This window comes from Rhea americana, unplaced genomic scaffold (assembly GCF_003343005.1).
Source record: "Rhea americana isolate MKP2758 unplaced genomic scaffold, rheAme1 scaffold_29, whole genome shotgun sequence".
NCBI lineage: Eukaryota > Metazoa > Chordata > Aves > Rheiformes > Rheidae > Rhea > Rhea americana.
The window spans coordinates 3,278,430-3,297,436 of NW_028186412.1; the positions used below are offsets into that span (position 1 = coordinate 3,278,430).

At 38.5% G+C, this 19,007-nt stretch overlaps 1 protein-coding gene across 1 annotated transcript; it reads right to left on the reverse strand.

The window, feature by feature from the left end:
• Positions 1-465: 465 nt before the first annotated feature.
• LOC146593547 (stromelysin-1-like) lies at positions 466-6,828 on the reverse strand. Its single transcript, XM_085309108.1, has 10 exons — positions 6,724-6,828; positions 6,329-6,573; positions 5,715-5,863; positions 5,491-5,622; positions 4,457-4,618; positions 3,662-3,872; positions 2,486-2,619; positions 1,785-1,944; positions 829-932; positions 466-601 (listed from the first exon to the last, which is right to left on the reverse strand). The coding sequence occupies exons 1-10, from the start codon at positions 6,826-6,828 to the stop codon at positions 501-503; spliced, it is 1,503 nt and encodes a 500-aa protein (XP_085165234.1). The 3' UTR covers positions 466-500.
• Positions 6,829-19,007: the final 12,179 nt, after the last annotated feature.

Below are 19,007 nucleotides of genomic sequence, written 5' to 3' on the forward strand. Positions count from 1 at the left end.
GACTTCACATGCCATCACCTGGGAACGTCCTCCCCAAGCCCTGTGTCTGCCTTCCTCCTCCTCCCTGCCTTGCACCTTCCTGACCCCAGATCATTTCTTCTGGCCTCTTGAAACTGCTCAACTGCTTCTGCTTATCTTTAACTCCTCCCTTACAGATACTGAACCCAGTGAAAAAAAGAGCTGGAGCCCTAACACTGCTGAGACTTGAGTGCAGCCATATCAGATTCCTTGTCCCCAGTGAACTGACYCAGAATACACAAACACTGTTATATTCAAGCAAAATACTTTTATTACTCAAACACATTTTGATTAATAAATAGTTGGAAAATAAATTAAAACTGTACATTGTTTTACATATTTATGATTTTAAATTAGATTTATCAAAGACCACAACTCATTTCAGATTGAGATACACAAAGATAATTATATTGTTTATAACCAAGGAACATGAAAAAAACATTTCTAGTGTAAATTCAGTCCTACACTGTCACTTAATATTTCTAGCAATCGAACCAGCTGTTGCTCTTCATTGTACGGATAAGCTTCTTGGTCTTGACATCAACCTCATACTGCTTTGATCCATGGAAAAAATAGAAATGTCCTAGAAATGGGAAAGATAGAAGTAACATCAAATGAATATTTGCTTTTTTTGTATAAATGTTGATAAACACTTGCTGTTCTCTTTGGTAATTAAAAAATCATAATAAACATTTTCTATATTATATATATATATATATGTAAATATATATTGAAATGTATGCTATTTATTTGTTTTGCTTTTATTGATGGTCCTTTGTTTTATTTGTAATTGCATTTTAATTTATTTACCATTTTTCTGAAGGGCAGCATCAATTGTGTGGTCAATTCCATGGAAGTCAGCTGCTATTTTTCTGGGATATCCCCTTTCCATTGATTGAGTGTTTTCATTGAAACTAAATAAAGAAATTGAATGAAAACATGAAACAAACTGATGTCCAATGTAGAGAAGTGGAATTTCTACTGAATAAGCCTGCTCTCAGCTGAAAATCCACTATGAGCATCTGTGAACTCATTGAACTGTATAAATCCTCACTGTGTGAATACTCATATCTTCACCGGACTACACAAGGCTGGTTTCAGAAGATCTGACTAAGCAGTTCCCTTCTATTCCCCAACACTGATAATAAGAATAGATGTTGCTCATAGTGAGTAATAAAGTTAAATAATTATTCACAYTGATTATTTTATTCAATCTATGAAGTGATCCCCTGAGCGGAATGTAAAACTTCTACAGTGATAATACCGTTATAAAATAATTATTACTGGTTAATTATTAGGATAATATTACTGTTTGATTGAACTGTTTCTTAAAAACAATTTTCCAATCTGCTTCTGCACTTTTCTTGATAGATTTGGCGTTTTTATATTTCTAAGAGCACTTCTGGCCCATTAGTAGCCACTGAATGAATGTGCAACAAGAAAACAAAATCATTTTATTCATATTACATTACATTATTTTACTCTACTGATTTTATGTAACACTGCTTTCTAGAGGACAAACAAGAATTATTTGCTTGTATCTCTTAGCTACAGGTTGCTAGCAGTAAATGAATGTTGTCTTTATGTGAAGTTTTACAAACTTTGTCCTATGAAAAGACTGGAAAAATTTTCCTAAATTTCAGCCTCATATTGGCTAAGAAGGCTGTCAATAAGAGAACACAAATGTATTGCATAAATTCTAGCATTAATCAGCTTTTAAAAAACTATCTTGATTATCTGCCGTACAAAAGAGGAGTTAGTCTTACCTCCAGTATCTATGGCCTACAAAGAAGTATGTTTTCTTGGTATTTTGATCATGAACAGCCGCATCAATTTTCCTGACATTTCTGGAGAAGCCCAGGTTGTGGATAGGCTTGGGAAAACCTGGCTGTATATTGTAGCCATTGATAGCCCAGTACTGGTCATCTGTCAGGAAAAAAGTAAAATCTTAGTAGGGATTTCCAAAGAGGCGAGCTCCTCTCAAATAAAGCCTCAGAGCTTTCTTTGTAGCAAATGTCATGAAATAGCACAGATTTCCAGCTGAAAACATTTTCCTGTAGGACTCATACAGTTTTGAATATTTTGGTGCTGCTGGATTTTCCATTTTATAAACTCATTACCTATTTTCGAGGTAGGTTTAGCACCTTTAGGAACACTTTTAAAATACTTAATGTAGGCAGTCAGTTTTGTCTCAGCTATGACCTTCCCTCTCACTGCCAAAACCAAGGCTTTTGGGGCTGTTTTACGGGGCTGTTTTGAAACAATGTTATTTAAAGACATTAAAGCAGCATTTTGAAAATGAAAATTGATTTAAATATTAAGAATCCATTTTATTATTATCATTACCATTTTTATTATATTACATCTCTTATCATTACATAACATACCCAAATGTATGTAAGTTGTCCATACTACAGTAAGTTTATCCATACACAAAAAAGGAGTGATGGAAATGTAAGAGAAATACCTTTAAAAAAAATCACTTGATCCTTCTTGTCAATCTCATATGCAGCATCAAAGCCAGCTGCCAGCGATGGCCAGAACGAGGAGATGGTGTCATGCTCAATGCCTGTGAAGTAAGGACTTTTGCGCCAGACRTAGCTGATTAAAAAAGAAAACAGCAGTGTTTCACTATTAATATTTCACTGGATCAGTGACACAGAAATACACTTTAACTCCTGCTGCCTGGGTGCTGGAGCTAGTCCTCCCGCTGAGGTAGAGCTCTGGGATGCARGGCACCGTTTCGTCCTCCCCGCTCCTAGACATTTGCCCTTTAGGGCTGGTTGTGCAGAGGTCCATCAGGCCTCTCCACCTGCACAGCTCTGCGCAGGAGGCAGCACAAGCTGCAACAGCTTGAGTGGTGCTGGCAACTGAAGCCAGGTCATCACCACATCCCATGCAGGCAGGCACAGCTTCATTCTTAATTTCAGTTTTGTTAGAAATGTACATTAAACATCCTTGAGAAACAGGTAAGGATGAAGTGCTCGCTCCTCCCCTTTCCTAATGATACTGCGAACAGGAAGAGTTTTTTGACATGTTATAGGAGAGGAATCAGAATCACTTCATCAAAGGAAGTTTGTTCAATCAGAACACAATTATCAACCCAAGAAGTAAGCCAAAGCCTGGGTCTGACATCTTAATCTCTCTCTTCAAGGTAGAAATGCATAGTTAACAACCTGTTAGAGAGCTCAATATCAGATTGTGTCCAAGAAGCGGACAGCTCTARTAGCAGGGTTCTCCAAAGACAGTGCTGGGCCATAGGTTCAGAGCTGACTCCTGGATAAGGATGTTGCTGCCACTAGTGACATTTTCTGTAGCCCCCTGATCTTCATGCAGACGCAGTCTGACCAGGGTAGTGCTTCATGCGAAGCAGGCTGAAGAATGACTCTGTGATTATTCAGCCTGGTGCAATTCTCTCAGACCAGGATGCTGATGGATGACGGTTTAAATATTTTACTCACCTGTTAGTCACAATACTCACCCAGCCCTGATGGGCTAGTAAAATTTTGCAAAGTTGCCTTAACACTTTCGAAAAGAGATATTTTCAATTGTATCAAAGTGAAAATAAATTCTGTGACTTGAACTTTGTGCTTTGCCATTTTGAGTCTTAAAAAAAGGTATTGCAAGAAATGAAATCACTTACCTGTCTTTAAAGAATAGTATTTCCCCACGGAGAGTGGTGATAGCATCAAAAGTCAAATGAGGGTCACAGTCCTCTGCTCTTGCAGGAGATTTGGAGGGTGTCATTTCTGTTGGTTCTTCACGGGGTGACATTTCCGTTGGTGCTTCTGTAGGTGTCATTTCAGTCGGTTCTTGTGAAGGAAAAGCTTTTGTTGGAGATTCCCTGGGAGGACCTTCGGGAAACAAATAAATGTGGAATTGACAGGTAAATTACAATTTTGTGTTGTAGAGCTTGGAGATATACCATACAGAGCCAGGTGTAGAGGTTCCTCAAGGCTGCGGCTCAGCCAGTAAGTCATACAATGCCAGGGAAAGCTCCTGGGCAAGTTAACTCAATTGTCTGTGCTGTTAATCGTTAAAATAGTCTCTGGCGTGGTTTTGCCTTTACAGCCTATTGCGCTCTCAGTTTGTATGTGCTCAGGAGTTAATACAAACCAAACACCACTCCCAAAAGGCAGTTTTACGTGGGACCATTCTTTTTTTGGAAGGTAAGAGAGGTTAATACTATAGATATGGGCTGTTCCTCTGGTAATACTACAAAGTGGTACTACTTCTGATTTACTGGCATAAATACAACCCCCAGATTCCACTTTGGTGTAGGCTCTTAGTCACAAAGAAAATGAAATTTGCCCAAAATAACATTAAGAAATTAAAGCAGATATCCTAGCTACAGTAGAAAGATTATCACTGTCTAGCTGTTGAGTAAAGCTGGCTACAAAATGCTTATCCATGCCTCAAAATGATGCATCTTGCTTACCATAGAGGGACTGAATTCCATCAATATCATCTTGAGGAAGTCTGTAGTCTTTTGTATCCCTGGCCATATATATAGGATACATCAAGGCACCAAAGACATTAGAATGACCAAGACCCAATGAGTGGCCTAATTCATGAGCAGCAACGAGAAACAAGTTGTATCCTAAAAAATAATCCAGCACAAACAGTTAATAAATTTTCTTGCATAACAATAAGATGCAGATGCCGTCCTCTTGTGCATGATACATCATTCAGGGTGTTAATAAAATAGCATAATTTAACTATGTCTAAGGTAGGTGGTCATCTGCTTGTTTCCTGGAAAAGAAGTGTTTCTGGTTATAAGTGTTTATCTTTCACTGGGAGACCAATTTGAAGACAGTTTTTTCTCATGCTCCAGAAGTCTTCCTGCCCACAAAGAATCAAAGTTTCCTTAATAATCATGAAGATGGAAGGTTGGATGGGAACATTTTAATCATCTGGTCAGATTTTGGGAAACATAAAAGACATGGATTTTAACTGTTAACTGCTTGATAGAGCCCAGTAACATGTGGGCTCTGATATCATCCCTGGACATAGCTAGACACCAGAAAGCCTCACTTTCATCACTTGCCACAAATTCAAGACTTTTTCCAGAAGTTAAAGATTTTCATAACTGTAAATCATTTTATTAAAAAAGAAAGTGATATCAGTATCACAACTTTTAAGGATACTACTTGATGGTAAAATTCCCTGCCTTAAAGTGTCCTGCTCACTCTATTGCTGCTTTGTGCTAATCTCATTTGCTTCACTGGACCTGCAGTTTCAGTCTGTACATTAACTTCAGGGAACCACCACGATTGCAGCCCACGTCAGAATAGGCAGAATCATTTTGCTAAAATGCATTGACATTTTACATCTCAATAAATCCTGGAATTACTGCTAGGGCCTCTGTAGCTTTACAGTGTAATTAAAAGTCTTCAAGATTTTTGCTTTGTTTGTTTGTTTTGGTTGTTTGTTTAACAAACAACATGCGACAGAATGCTTAAGCCTACCTACCAGTATAGGTAGTAAATTTGGTCCAGTTTTCATCTTCGTCAAAGTGGGCATCTCCGCCTATTCCTTTGCCGGGGTGATAGGCATGTGCCAGAGTTCCTCCTGGACCGTCAAAGGAATAGAAGTCACCGTGAACTAAGAAAAATAAGAAAGAAACATGTTACATTTTTCAGCAATTGTGTAAAAGCGATAAATGCTTATCAATTCTAGGCAAGGGGATTCCTTACATCCAGATGCAAAGGARATCATTATATCTGCTTCGCCACTGTGGAGCCTGGTGAATCTCAAAGGGGTCACACTGCTCCAGAGTTGAAAGGCTTTTGCTATTGCTTCCTCTACATCATCTTGTAGCATGTCTGGAGTGTAGTTCAAAATCCTGTGAAATATGGAGAAAGGAATTGAAAGCAACCAGACCACATGTGACTACAGCACACAGTGTCGAGGTCAAATATTTTGCTTACTGGTTATTATTGTTTATATGTCTTGAGTTGTTTATTTTCCAACTGTATGGGATATAACACAGGATGTTTTTGGAGTTTTATTTCAAGCACACTAACTTAGATAACCTCAATTGCATCCCTTCTCCTTATTGACTACATAACTGAGTAGACTCTTAACTAAGCAATGTAAACTCTTATTTTGGTCTCTTTTATCATCCTTTGGAAGCCTAAAGCAAAGAATTTGAATATTCCCCACCTTTATGGTCCTGTGACCCTGAATATGACTCTTATAAGGATAACTATAAGAATAAAATAATAAGGAACCTGTTGGCATTACTTCTGCCTGGCAATCACAAAACTTCACGGTGCTGTTCAGTGAAGCACATTTTAGAATATATTACCGATATGTCACATCTTCTTTTTTCCACTTAGGGCTCAGAGGGAAGGTGCTGTATGAGCGGACGTCTGGTATTCCACATCTGGGCTGCTTCATCATGTCCAGTGTCTGAGAATTCAGTTCCCCAGTCACCTCCAGTCCAAAGAATGACTGCATTTCTCGTATTTTTTCAGACATGAGATTGAGGTTCTTGGATTTAAAGAGAGAGCTTTTCTCTTCTTTAAAATCATAGAAGTTTTCCAGGTATTTCTGGTGGAGGAGAAAAAGAAACAGGTTATTATATAAATGTTTCTTTTCAAATGTAGACTTGTTAATAAAGTATTCTACAGTTATTCCCAATGCATGACTATATTCATTTTATCAATAAATTAATTCAAAAGCTCTGCTTGCAGTCCTTACCTGAGCAAATTGTATATCTTCTTTTTCCTTTTCTGGAACCACTGGTAAAGCACAAGAACATGTTACATATAGTAACCCAAGGAAAGGAAAGGACTTGATTTTCATCTTTGCCTCTCTGTCCTGTCTGTCCTTACTAGAAGACCTCTCAATCTCTTCTTCCTCTGCCCAAGGCTCACCAGTGTTTCTCTATTTATATCACTCGTGTGCTTGGTAAAATCAACAGTTGCATGACTCAGCTTATAACATCCTCTGATTTCCCACAGAAGCATAGAAAACAGATTTTGTTTTAGAAGCAGAGTAACATGACAGCTTACCTTCTCTGAAAACCCCCTGATTTCGCAATCATATTACTGGACAGTGTACCATTTTTAATTCATTCCTAAGTTGGACTAGTACTTTAAACTTACAAGTACCCAAATCTGTATAGATCTCCTGAATAAAAATCACCTCATTTTTGGGGGGTGCTAAAGGGATCTGATTCTCTGTGAGGTACATCAATCTAAAACTCCTTGTACCATGATAAGAGACCTCAGGAAACCTTTCCTCACCTTTCTCAGTGAGGCAGCCTGGCAGTGCCTTAGCATGTCAGGAACAAATCCCTTTCTCTAGCCCATCTTCTCCCTGTTAACTTTAGTGATAGAGCTGGTTATACAAATGACCCATTTGTTTCTCTTCTTGAACAGCCCAAATATCCTAATCAATTCAATGGAAATGTGCAAAGAGATTGAGGGAGAGATAACTTCTTCAGGTACTGTAAGAGGAGCATCTACAGCACCTTGTGGACATGGCCCACACCTGCACTGCAGACCAGACTCAGAGTCTRCACTCCTTCAGGATGTTAGTCCACACTCTCGTGCGGGGGTATCTCTGCAGCACAGAGCAATGGGGCCATTGAGGCTATTACACATTAACATAGGGCCAGGTATGGAGCACTGGATGGAGCAAGTCTGGTGATGGCAACATCTTGCAGTGGCAATGTAGGGCCAAAGTGGGGCACGTAAATCAGCTGTGGGTCATTCCTTGAAGTGCGTGGCATTATGCCCGTCAGGTAGGAGGATGTCTGGAGTCAGGCTGTCCTGAAAACATGTGGTGCATAGCTCATGCAAGTGCTGGCTTGCCATATGACTGGAAGGACTGCTGTGCAGACAGACACGAAGGACTGGTCTCCAAGTACCACCTTAGTCCTGTAGCTCTGTGCTGCTGAGTGGCCCAGGCAATCATGGATTTATGGCTGCATCCTGTTGTCCTCCCGTACTCACCCCAGGCAACCCACACACCAAAATGTAAAGGTGTCAGTAGAGCACCCCAGATTATATRTCTTGGTCAGCTTAGCTTGTCAGCCAAGAACATTTCTGCAACTAAAGAAAAAAGGACAGAAATTGTCTTAGAGAATAACAGGCACCTCGAGGTGAGGATGTTTCAGAAGTTTTTATTCCCCTTGGCTAAAAATACACATCTCCAAAGACAGAAGGATGACAACAAAGGCTTTAGGTTTTAGATTCCAAGTTCCCAAATTTGCCACAAGTCCTACTTCCAGTTCCTAAGTCCTTCTCTGAACTCAGTGTATTGCTGTGAATGCAGAGGTTGTAGAACCACTGTCATTCAGTTCTCTCTTTCTTGTCTATAGTTTCTGAGACATCTGCCTTTTGAAGCAGAATCATCCTGTGTTGACTTAATRCCCAAATGAAAATTTGAAAGAAGAAATATGAGCTAAAAATAATTCACTTGCTTTTGAACATGAGAAAAAAGAAGTAAAAGAAACCACTTCTTCAGTGAGAGCAAATTTATCAGAGACTTTAAAAAACAGTTTTARCACCACAATAGCTGAGCTCTGCAGTCTGAGAGGTGGCCTGGGGAAAAGGGCATGGCCTCCTTCCAGCAGAAACAGGAGCCGGGCTGCCAGACCAGAGTAGGGTCACATTGCATGCATGACCCAGGTCAAAGCCCAGGGCCCTGAACTGTGGTGTTATGTGGCACAGGCATTTTGTCTAAGGCTACGGTGGGATGAGTGACTTTGCCAACAGTTTGCTGCAGTGAAGGAGGGCTCCTGCTCCTCCTGGTCTCTCTCTCCCATCCTGGCCAGCACTTGCACATGCTGCTGTTTCCCTGCACTGTTACTGTACCAGGTGCCCCCTCTGGCAACTTATTCAGATAGCTGAAGCTACAGGAGACAAGAACAGAAAAATAACCCTACCTCACCCACTCCTAAATAGTTTTTTGCCAAGTTAGCAAGCTGCACTAGCTCTGCAAGGATCAGGGGAGCATTGGAGCCAGCACAAAAGAGTGGTGGGGTAGCACAGAGCRGAACAAGAATGCAGGGAGGCAGCCAGACGTGAGGCTGGGATCTCTCCTTTTGGCAGCAGCAATTATTATGGTGKCTGCATTTACACAAAGAAATGCAGACAGGAGGCAAAGACATTTAAAATACTATGGTTGTATATCTCTGCACCCAATAGMAGCTGGTGTCGTGTGGCAGATATGCTCTTTGCTTTCAACTAAACATTTTGTCAAGAGACTGCTTCCTGCATCCCGAGGATCTGGGACTATGTAGTCAGAGGGGAGAAGTGCAGGAAAAACAACGGGCAAACATTTTAATAAGCCTTTTTCAATATTTAGGAAACATTTCTCACTGCATTTAGTACAGCTGCTGATAGGATGCCGCAGCTCATTCGTAGCTGTTGGCTTCCCCTCTTGGCGGCTGTGTTGCCTCTGTGCTCGAGCAGCAGCTGACATTTATGGAGTGGCAGGTGAGTACTGGGGTGGGTGAGTGCTGGGTGCTGTCTTGCCAATGTGTTTGGCAGCACGAATGGGGAAAATTCACAGCTGAAGCAGCCTTCATGACTCTGAGATTCTTTTCTCATTGCTTTCTCATCGAATGTACATCCAAGGGAGGACTTGTCTCCTCGTGCTGACCCAGAAGATATTAGCAGCTTTTAGGGCTCAAACTAATGGATTCTCAGTCATAGTCTTAGACATTACAGGATGTGAACAACAACTGATTTATGACTTGAAGGTAAGGTTTAATGTGCTTGCAAACTGTGTCTTCCATGGACACAGTGGAGATTTGTCAGCAATAAACACAGTTCCGATTTAAACAGTGTGAACTGAACAGAAGAAATGACCTGATAAGGCACTTTTTCATATATCCCTGTTGCTCATTATCTCTTATTATGTGGGTTCATGAGTTCTGCTTCAGAGATGCACAGAGGCACTTCATTTGTGGCCAAACTGAGCAAGTTGGTGCCTGTTTTGTGCCTTGGCCCCATAGGCACCCCCAAYCTAGACACCGACCTTCTGATCTTCCCTGAGAGACCAGTCCCCTAGGCTGTGCTCTGAAATGCTTTCTTCCATCCTGTTGGGCTGAGTCCTCACAAACTGCAGTGATGACTCTTACCAGATCCTTATGTGGATTAAGGAATACTGCTCATTTCTTCTCTCAGCTCACAGGCATTCAGACTCATACGTCCCATATCACGGGTGAGTGCTTTAATCACCATACTGAAGGACGACAGGAGGTACTTTCCCAGGAAGACCCCTGCTGTAGAACGTAGCATTTCTCTGAAACTCTCCTAACAGCCAGGCTAATACTCCCTCACCACAGAACTGTATGTCCTCTGGCATGCCCTTATGCTATGAGGTCCAGCCCAAGCTTCAAGCTTTTTAGTAGATTTGTCAATATTCTAGCTGGGAATTTTGCCATTTCTTATTTTTGTATGGTTGAAAATCCATCTGGAAATGTCGTGCCAGTTTTGTTTAGCAGTTCAGACTTGTGGAAAGAAGAGAAGAATACTCAATATAGGCATATTAATTCTATGATTCTATGATATAAACAATTGTAATTAAATGTACTAACAACTGCAAATTAAATCAAAGGAAGCTTGAACTGACTAAACATATACACACTATGATTTCACCTCCAAAATTTATAAAACRATCTGTGAATGTCTTCTCTCCCACCTCCTCCACCCCCATATTGTTTCTAAATTCTCTACTGTCTGATTTGCTGTGTCAAAGAAGCCAGATGGAGTAGCAAGGTCAWGGATATATCAGACCTGAAAAAAGTTGCTATGTTTTTACATTTAAATGTGGTGGAGTGAAAAGTTCAAGAGAGGAACTGATGTGAGAGGAACAATAACTGCACAGCAAAAGATACAAGCTCTTTGTATCACTGTATGGGCCGGAGTCTATATTAGTTATCTGAGCATGCTAAGAGGTGATCAGGCAAGCAGAAAATTCAGGAGAGTCTCACATGCTCATCTGAATCTGCCCCAGGGATAAGTTCTCATGTTATGAATGAGCTTCAGTGAACTGGTTTTACAGACACTGAACAAATTTTGAATAATATTGGAGCACTGTGCTGCACTTTCTGGATTTTCTAACTTATCTACTGGATGTGTGTCTTTTTATTTTTTTAATAGTTTTGGAAAAAAAATAGATTTAGGAAAAGACAATGTTTTTTACCTCTCTTCATCCACAAGGAAAGAAAAGTGAGTATGAAATGGAGTCTCAAGTAGGTATTGACCTGAATTCCAYGTGCCTGCATATTGTACCTGTATATCCATATGGTTTCATTAATCAATGGAATCTCATCATCCTAGTCTTGTAATATRTGGCTGCTGTTCTTATATGAGCGTTTTCATCTGGGTATTTTGTCTAGGTTCTGTTATAAACTGGAAGATGGCACGTAAAGAAAGTATCTGGGCTGATTTTAATTAAACAGGAATTCAAAATATCTTTTAATGTCTTCTCCTTGAGGATCATCAACAATAACAAAGCTGAAATCACTTCCGCACTTGTATTTAGCTGATGGGTATAAACAAGTTTCTTAAGCAGCATGTCATTTCCTGGCAACTGTGTCTGACTTCATAGGGTTTTTTTGCACAGGCATGGTCACAAAGAGSTTTGCAGTTCATTGATGTTATATCACCTATCATTGAACAAGAGGTAGRCTGGAATCCAGTGTCCCAGAATTTCAAGGTTTGCAGGAATTAAACATGAATACAGACTTTGAAATTTTCTCCCCTTACAGAAGACTTCTTATTTCATAAGCAGCAACATATTGGGGCTAYGCTGTGAAGCTAGACATAGCCCTGAGCAATGGGTGAGGCAGGAAGCATTGCAGTTGTGAGACACATTTAATTCACTGTTTCCTCTGCACTCTCCTGGCTGCTACTAGCTTCAGTCTATGTTACTCTCCCAAAATATGAAAATGTGAAACATGGGCATGAGCCTACCTTTTTTACTGAAGGAGAAGGGTCAGTAAAATGCTGAACTTCTCCCCGCTACATTAATGTGCAGAGACCTAAAACTGTGATTCCTATTCCATTACAAAAGGAATCAAGAAGTTTCCAGATCTCTGGTGTGATAGCTCAAGTGATAGTAGTTTAGTCTCAAGAGCATGTACTGTAATTTCTTGATTCTGTAGAACAGAAAACATGTCCACAGAAAGCCATTTTCCCTATGCAACTGATCATCTAATCTCTTAATGGCTGCTTAAATATCTAACATCTGAGTCATCTGGTTGGACAATTCCATAAACCGTAGCTAGTATTATACAGTTAATGTTATATGAACTTGATTGCAGTGCCATTGTCAGAGTATTAAGAAGAGATGAAGAGTTTAATAATTTAAAGAGGCTCCAAAATTTTCTGGAATTCCTTCTGGTGTGAAATAGGAAAAGCCTACCACTGGTAATTTGCCAAAAAAGCCCTGACTTAGATATTCAACCAGCCAAGATGGTATGCCCCCAATATGAAGATCCAGATGTCTCCTTTGGAAGTCTGAGTGCTCTAAATCTTTTAGTCACAAGTAGGGATAGGTGGGAAGTGCTCTAGAAAACTGTCTGTCATTCCATTATTGTATATAACAGTCATCGCTGAAAATTTAGGCAAGCAGCTACTAGCCATCTTGGTCTTCAATTCATGTTGCATATTGCGATATTGGTGTCCAATACAATAGCCACTATCTTTAAGGTATGAATCATCCATACCGTCTCTGAATCAATGTTTCTTAAGCAGAAAGTTTTCCTGTATACCAATGACTTGTGGCAGATGGATCATATTTATTTAGTTAGGTGCAGAGACTAGAACAGTCATTTCCGATACTGAATAATGAACTTGATCAGGGATTTGCACAGAGTTAAATTCTATGCTGCTGCAGTGGTAGGGTTTCTTTCTTTTTTTGAGGAGAGTATTGTATATAGATAAAGTTGGAAATATTTGACATCTTCATGCTTCCTTGACCCCCTTTTTTAGATAATTGCAATCACTTTGTCCTAGTGTAGTAATCTACAATGATCCTTAAGTAGATCCTGTCAGTAGATCATGGCCACTAATTATAAGCTTTACCTACCTTTCTCATCTCCACAGCTGGTGGACAGCATCCTTTGTGCAAGTAATGATTTTTTTACTTTGAAGGATTTCTGTTACAGAGTATATAGTACTGTAACTCTGCCTCTGTAATAACATACATGAGGCCACCAGATGCATTTGAGACATTTTAGGCTTGGGAGTTACTGGTATGTGTGTGAAAGCTGCTCATGTCTTTGTCTTGTCTTTACCAAACCTGCCTCCTACATTAGCTCTGACTTCTGAACTAGTCCCTGGCCAAAGAGGAAGCTGGAGGTGGTAGGAAAACAAACAAGACAGTGAAAGATACCATGATCTGGTTCAAAATTTATAGTGTATATAAATATTTATTTTTTTAAATGGCTCATACTTCTGAATCAATGACTTCCTTTCTTTCAAATGGTAATCACAAGCAGGTAACACGAGGTCGTTCATCTGGGCAGAAATGCCAATGGCCACCATAGAGTTCTGCCTGTTCTAAGCAACCCCATGCCCACAAAGAACCCATGTGGTAGAAGAATATCTTTGCACAAAGTGATGAAGAGAGAAATCCTTAGATGTTACCTTAGAAAGTGCCTAAGCTCATTTCAGTGCTCTGGAGCAGTGTCTAGCTCATCAGCTTTAAAGTAACATTGGCAATTAAGCTGTTCTAGGGATGCAATTCTTAGACAGTAAGCCCAGCCCATAGGATATTTGCCAAGGTTAAGCAGGGTAGCCAGAATTATTACATATTCATTGTATGTCTAAAAGAAGTAAAATGCAATTTAGTATAAATTCCCTTTAAAAAGAGAGAAAATTAGTCAATTTTCCAAAATGACTTTTTTATAGATGCTGACTACAGTGAAGGTACAGTCCTTGTGGATCTGTGACAATGCCTAGACAAAAGAAAGTGATCAACTTTCCACATTTCTATTAAACCTAGATATCAAGGAAAATGTTTCTTTTGAATGCCAGATTAAATAATCAAACATCTATTTATGGCAGAGGGAGAAGTTTGGAGAAAGTTTCTTCGGATGGCATTACTGATAGTTCTGCTTGAGTTAACACTGTGTGTGCAATCACAAACAAGGGCAGGAATTAGTTTTCAGATGTTAAATGAAATTACATTTTTATGCGACCGTGTTCTCAAGTAATCTGACACAGAGGCTCATCCACTGCTTCACTGACATAGTGGCCTGTAGCTAATTAAAAACGTRCAAGCAGGGCTCGTCAGGATATTGCTCCACACAGTTTTGCAAGATGTGAGTGCGTTATTTTCTCTCCAAAATCCCTTGAGATGATCCTTCACTTCTTAAACACCCAGTAAACTGTTCCAGGAGTGATGAGAAGTAGCTAGGGTGACAGTAGACAGGGGAGATACGGATAGTCACAGAGTTCTAGAAATGAAGTTGTAGATAGCTGTGTTAATGAAGCTATAGGCAGTGTAATGAACTCATGGTAGCTGTTTTTTCCCCAGATTGTGCATTTACAAGATATATAAAGCCTGATGACACACCTCCACTCTCCCTACAGTAAACACTTTATAATGAAACCCATTATAATCTTTAGATCATACGTGCACTTCTTKCACTGGAAGACACTTTAACCATGTGCTCTCTTGTAGGGCAAACTAAATAGCCATTGCCCATCTCTTTTTCTTAGACTCCCAATTGTTGAGGAAGACTTAAAAAACACCTTTAAAGACAAATGGGAATTAAATCATATGTCTGCACTGAATACCTAAAAATACAGTGTCAACAGAAGTATTGGCTTTATGGCACATAATGTCTTTCCCCATCTCTAATCTCTTTACTATCCATAGGTCTAAACAGTCTTTCCCTTTCCCCTAGACATAACTAAGGAAATGTTCATTTTCTTAGGGAAATAATGGTTTGTCAGCTCCACAAACATAACCTATCATCTTTTCTTACAGAGATGTTTAATTGATATACTTGTAAATAAACTCTAAATAAAGGATCTTATCTTGTGTTTGATTCTGAAGACATTTGCCTCTATTTCATACCCGAATAAAACTTTGTAAGTGTAAAAGTTTTCCTACTGTTTAGTTGATCTAATAATAAGCCTTAATTTATAGCATTTAGAAATGGATACTTAAAACAGTAAAAAAAAAAAATAGCAATCAGACTGAATTTGATTTGTATTAAAGAATACATAAAAGCCAACGGGAATAGGTTGTAATCGATTTTTTTATGTATTTTCTATCATTTGTTCAGTTTATTGGTATTTCTTGAACTACTCACTGATCTTTGGATTTACACTGCAAAGTGTAGAGTTGCAATTGCCTCAGGTGAGACTTCAACGTCCTTTCAGACACTGATATTCTCAAAGTAGTTACACTATGGAGAATTTCTGTCTTTGCAGTATCCAAATTTTGTTCTGTTAGAGCCAAGATGTTGTGTAAAATGGATCATCGGTTCATTCGTCTAACATCTATGCTATATTATTCTCTTTTCACCTGAGAATACATATAATATTTGTGAAGTAATAAAAAAAGCAATTAAGAGACAGTAGTATTATTATATTCCCACCATATGGAAGCAGAATAAAATAAGATGTATTATTTATTAGTTGTTCAAATATTACTGTTAGTCGGAGACATGCAGCAAAACAAGAATAAGATCACTAGAAAGCTTGATTTCTTTTTATTTTCCATCTGAAAAATCTCATTCATATCACATACCCCTGTAAGAAACAGGTCTATCTTCCCTTAGATACTGGAAAAATTAATAGAGAAGAGGAAAAAGAAAAATAGAGATACATTCTAAGATACACTTATCTTAAGACATCTGAGAACAATTGCTAATACAACATCTAGCAATTATTTTCATTGTTTGTTCAGAGTTTATTTCAAAACAGGTGTTGTGTGTAGTTAATTCCTGACTCTTTTTCTCATTTGGATTTCTTTCTCTCATTTGATGAATATTTCAGATCATATTTACATGTTATTGTGGGGTAAAATTCAGAATAGTTTAATGGAAATCACAGACCGATAATTTAAAACAAAATGAGCAAGAATCAGGTCTGAATTTCCTTTGACTTTTATAGGAAACTCACTAGTGGAAGAGGGAAAAAAATTCCCTGAAGATTTATTGATGCAATAAGAGCTCAATCATGATTCAATTTTAATAGTAATCATAGCTGGACAGATAATGAWGGAAATTGCTAGTCATTTGAGAAATATTATGTAATATGTATTAGTCAGCTAATATGTGTAAAAAGTAATCATACAACACTGCTAAACTGTTATTAGAGAGTTTTTCATTCTTTTTCAAACTTTTTTTTTTCATGCCTATTCAGAGCAAATGTAATATGCTAGGCATCTCCTTATTTATCTTTCCTCCACAGTAAAGKTTCCCTTTTTTTAGAAAAAATACTTGACAAATATGTTCAAATTTCCCCACTTTATATTTTGAGCATTCCAGTCTTTTACAYCCTCTATTACTTCATGGATTTAGAAAACAATTTCCTGCCCAAAGCCAACAAGAAAAGGGAGAAAAAGCTTATTTATAGTGGATTTTGAAACCACTTGAAGATCAGAGGTTATTGAGAGCCAAAAGCATTGAAAACAGTTGAGGTTATTTTTTCTCCTGAACTTGGCAAGTCTAGATTTCTGGTTTTACACACATTTTTTTCTTTTTGAGCAGTATTAGAAGTAAGGCATTGAGTCCTTTTAAGTAAGTATGGCTTGCAAAACACATTTTAACTAGAAAAATCTTTTAAATATTTTTTCTTAACACACAGTACATAAAAGAATACCTAACATTTGGCTAAGGGCGCAGAAATGGACAGCCCCAGCCTTCAGAAGAGTTAAGTGGTGACACACAAAGTATTCATGTCCAGTCATGATGCTTACCCATGATCGTACCTCATACACAGAGCTATGCAGTGAATGTAAACATGGGCATATAGATTGTTAATTATTAAGAAAGCATAAAATGCAAAGCAGAAATTAGCATCATGTCACTGAATAAATTTCACTGTAAATTAAGTTTCCTTTCCTCAAAGTGCTAATTTTTGTTGCTGGAAAAAATAATCAAAAAATTCTTAACCTTTGGAAGAAAATAGGGAAAAATCATATAAGTTTAATATAATGTGTAAGAAACACACATAACCTAAAAAATGTGCCACAGGTAAGTTAAAAAAGTTTTAGACAGATCCACAGAGAAAAAAATCTATTGTCTGCTATTAAACATGATGGTCCAGATGCAGCTTCTCTCCCACAGTGTGCCTAMCTCAGAGCTTGCAGGTGGTGGGAGAGGGCAGTACTGGAAGATTCACATTACATAGACAATACCTCCTATACTAATCTCTAGCAAAGTCAACTACTACACACAGTCTGGAGATGAAGCATTGGGCTGACGAGTTCTTGCACTCATATCAGTACGGCAATTTTTATACTCTTATCAAGAAGCTTTCTTTCTCTTTATTCATTAACTCTTGATGCTTTTGCATTTTCACTCTATTTTTCTTATCTTCAGCTATCCATTTTGTGAGAAGGTTAAATATGCTTTCCTTTGGACTGTTCATCTGAAGTTCAGACTAATTCAAAGAAAGTCACTGGAGAATTATATGATGTATTCTTTTACTCATGTAGCATCTGGCTATCAAAATATCAAACCTGAAAATAAACACAGATGAATAATCACAAAAAATGCATAGTTAGAACACAACTAAACCAAAAATATGGAAGCTGCTTGCTTTCAGAAAGCTACCTTGTATGTTTTAGACTTAAATAATCATATCCACCAGTGTAGGGGGAGAAAAAAGCTTAAGAGGATACTATTGATTTGATCTATAGTGAGGAAAACTCTAACACATTCTATATGCACAAAGGCAGACTAAGGGTAGGAAGATTTGAACAACTACAAATACCTGCTCATATGTGTTGGCTTGGATCCTGATTCTTTCTTTAAAAATATTAATAAAGATTTTGGGTTACTGGGTGCACAGTTGACCTTGGAGAAGAGATAAAGTACAGGTGAAAGGATGAGAGGGGGAGTCCTCCACTGAACAAGCAGAACCTGAATGGAGAAGGACATGAAGGGAGGTCTTAGCACCCACAGACAAACCGCTTTGAAGAGCTGAATAAAGGAGTTGCAGTTATGCCCTCCGTTAGCACTAAAAAGCCAGCACATTTAGGATGGGATTCACTTAAACTACCTTCGYCTGTATAAAGTCAGGCATCCAATTTGTTAATAGTGTAGATTCTGATTGCTCTCAAGGGAGTGTAAGAGGCACCTCAGGAAGGCAGCTCATCCAAGCTGTCTTAGGTAACTCCCTTGGGATGAGCTGAGCCAATGCTTGGAGAGTTTCCTCTGTTTCTCCATTGGCTATAGAGAGAGTTTTATATCAAATTTTAAAAGTTAAAAGCGAAGTGAGATGTATCCTTCCACAAAAGACAACATTTTGCTGCAGCTGTACAAATAATTCTGTGCTTTCCTTTTAGTAAAAGAGAGAGGGCCAAGAATAACTCTCTGCCAGGTTAACTACTGAATCATTAGCATGGAGAAGGGCAAGCATAGACGAGAATATATCCTGTTCACAAGCAGTTTCTAGGCGACTTGATCTAATCAATGAAAGATAAAAATGATCTGTTTTTGGTACAAGATGGACAATGAAAAGAAAAGGCAAAAACATCATCTGTGTTGTTAAACAAAGAATAACGCAGAGAGTGCAATAGGATTTTCATCATCCTATAACATCTTGTCACTTTGGCAAAGAAAGAAACATGTTTGATTAATTTCCCTGGAGAGGTCACTAGAAAAAAAATAAATCTCTAGTGTAATAACTGCTACCAAATTGCAACTGTGGAGTTAACAAAGGTGTGCCACTGTCTGAACTCTTCCCAGCAGGCATTTCAGGAAAGAATCCTTAACCTAAAATGCCCTATTGGAAAATGAATTTGATTCAGTAATCCATACCAGATTTCTTGAAGCT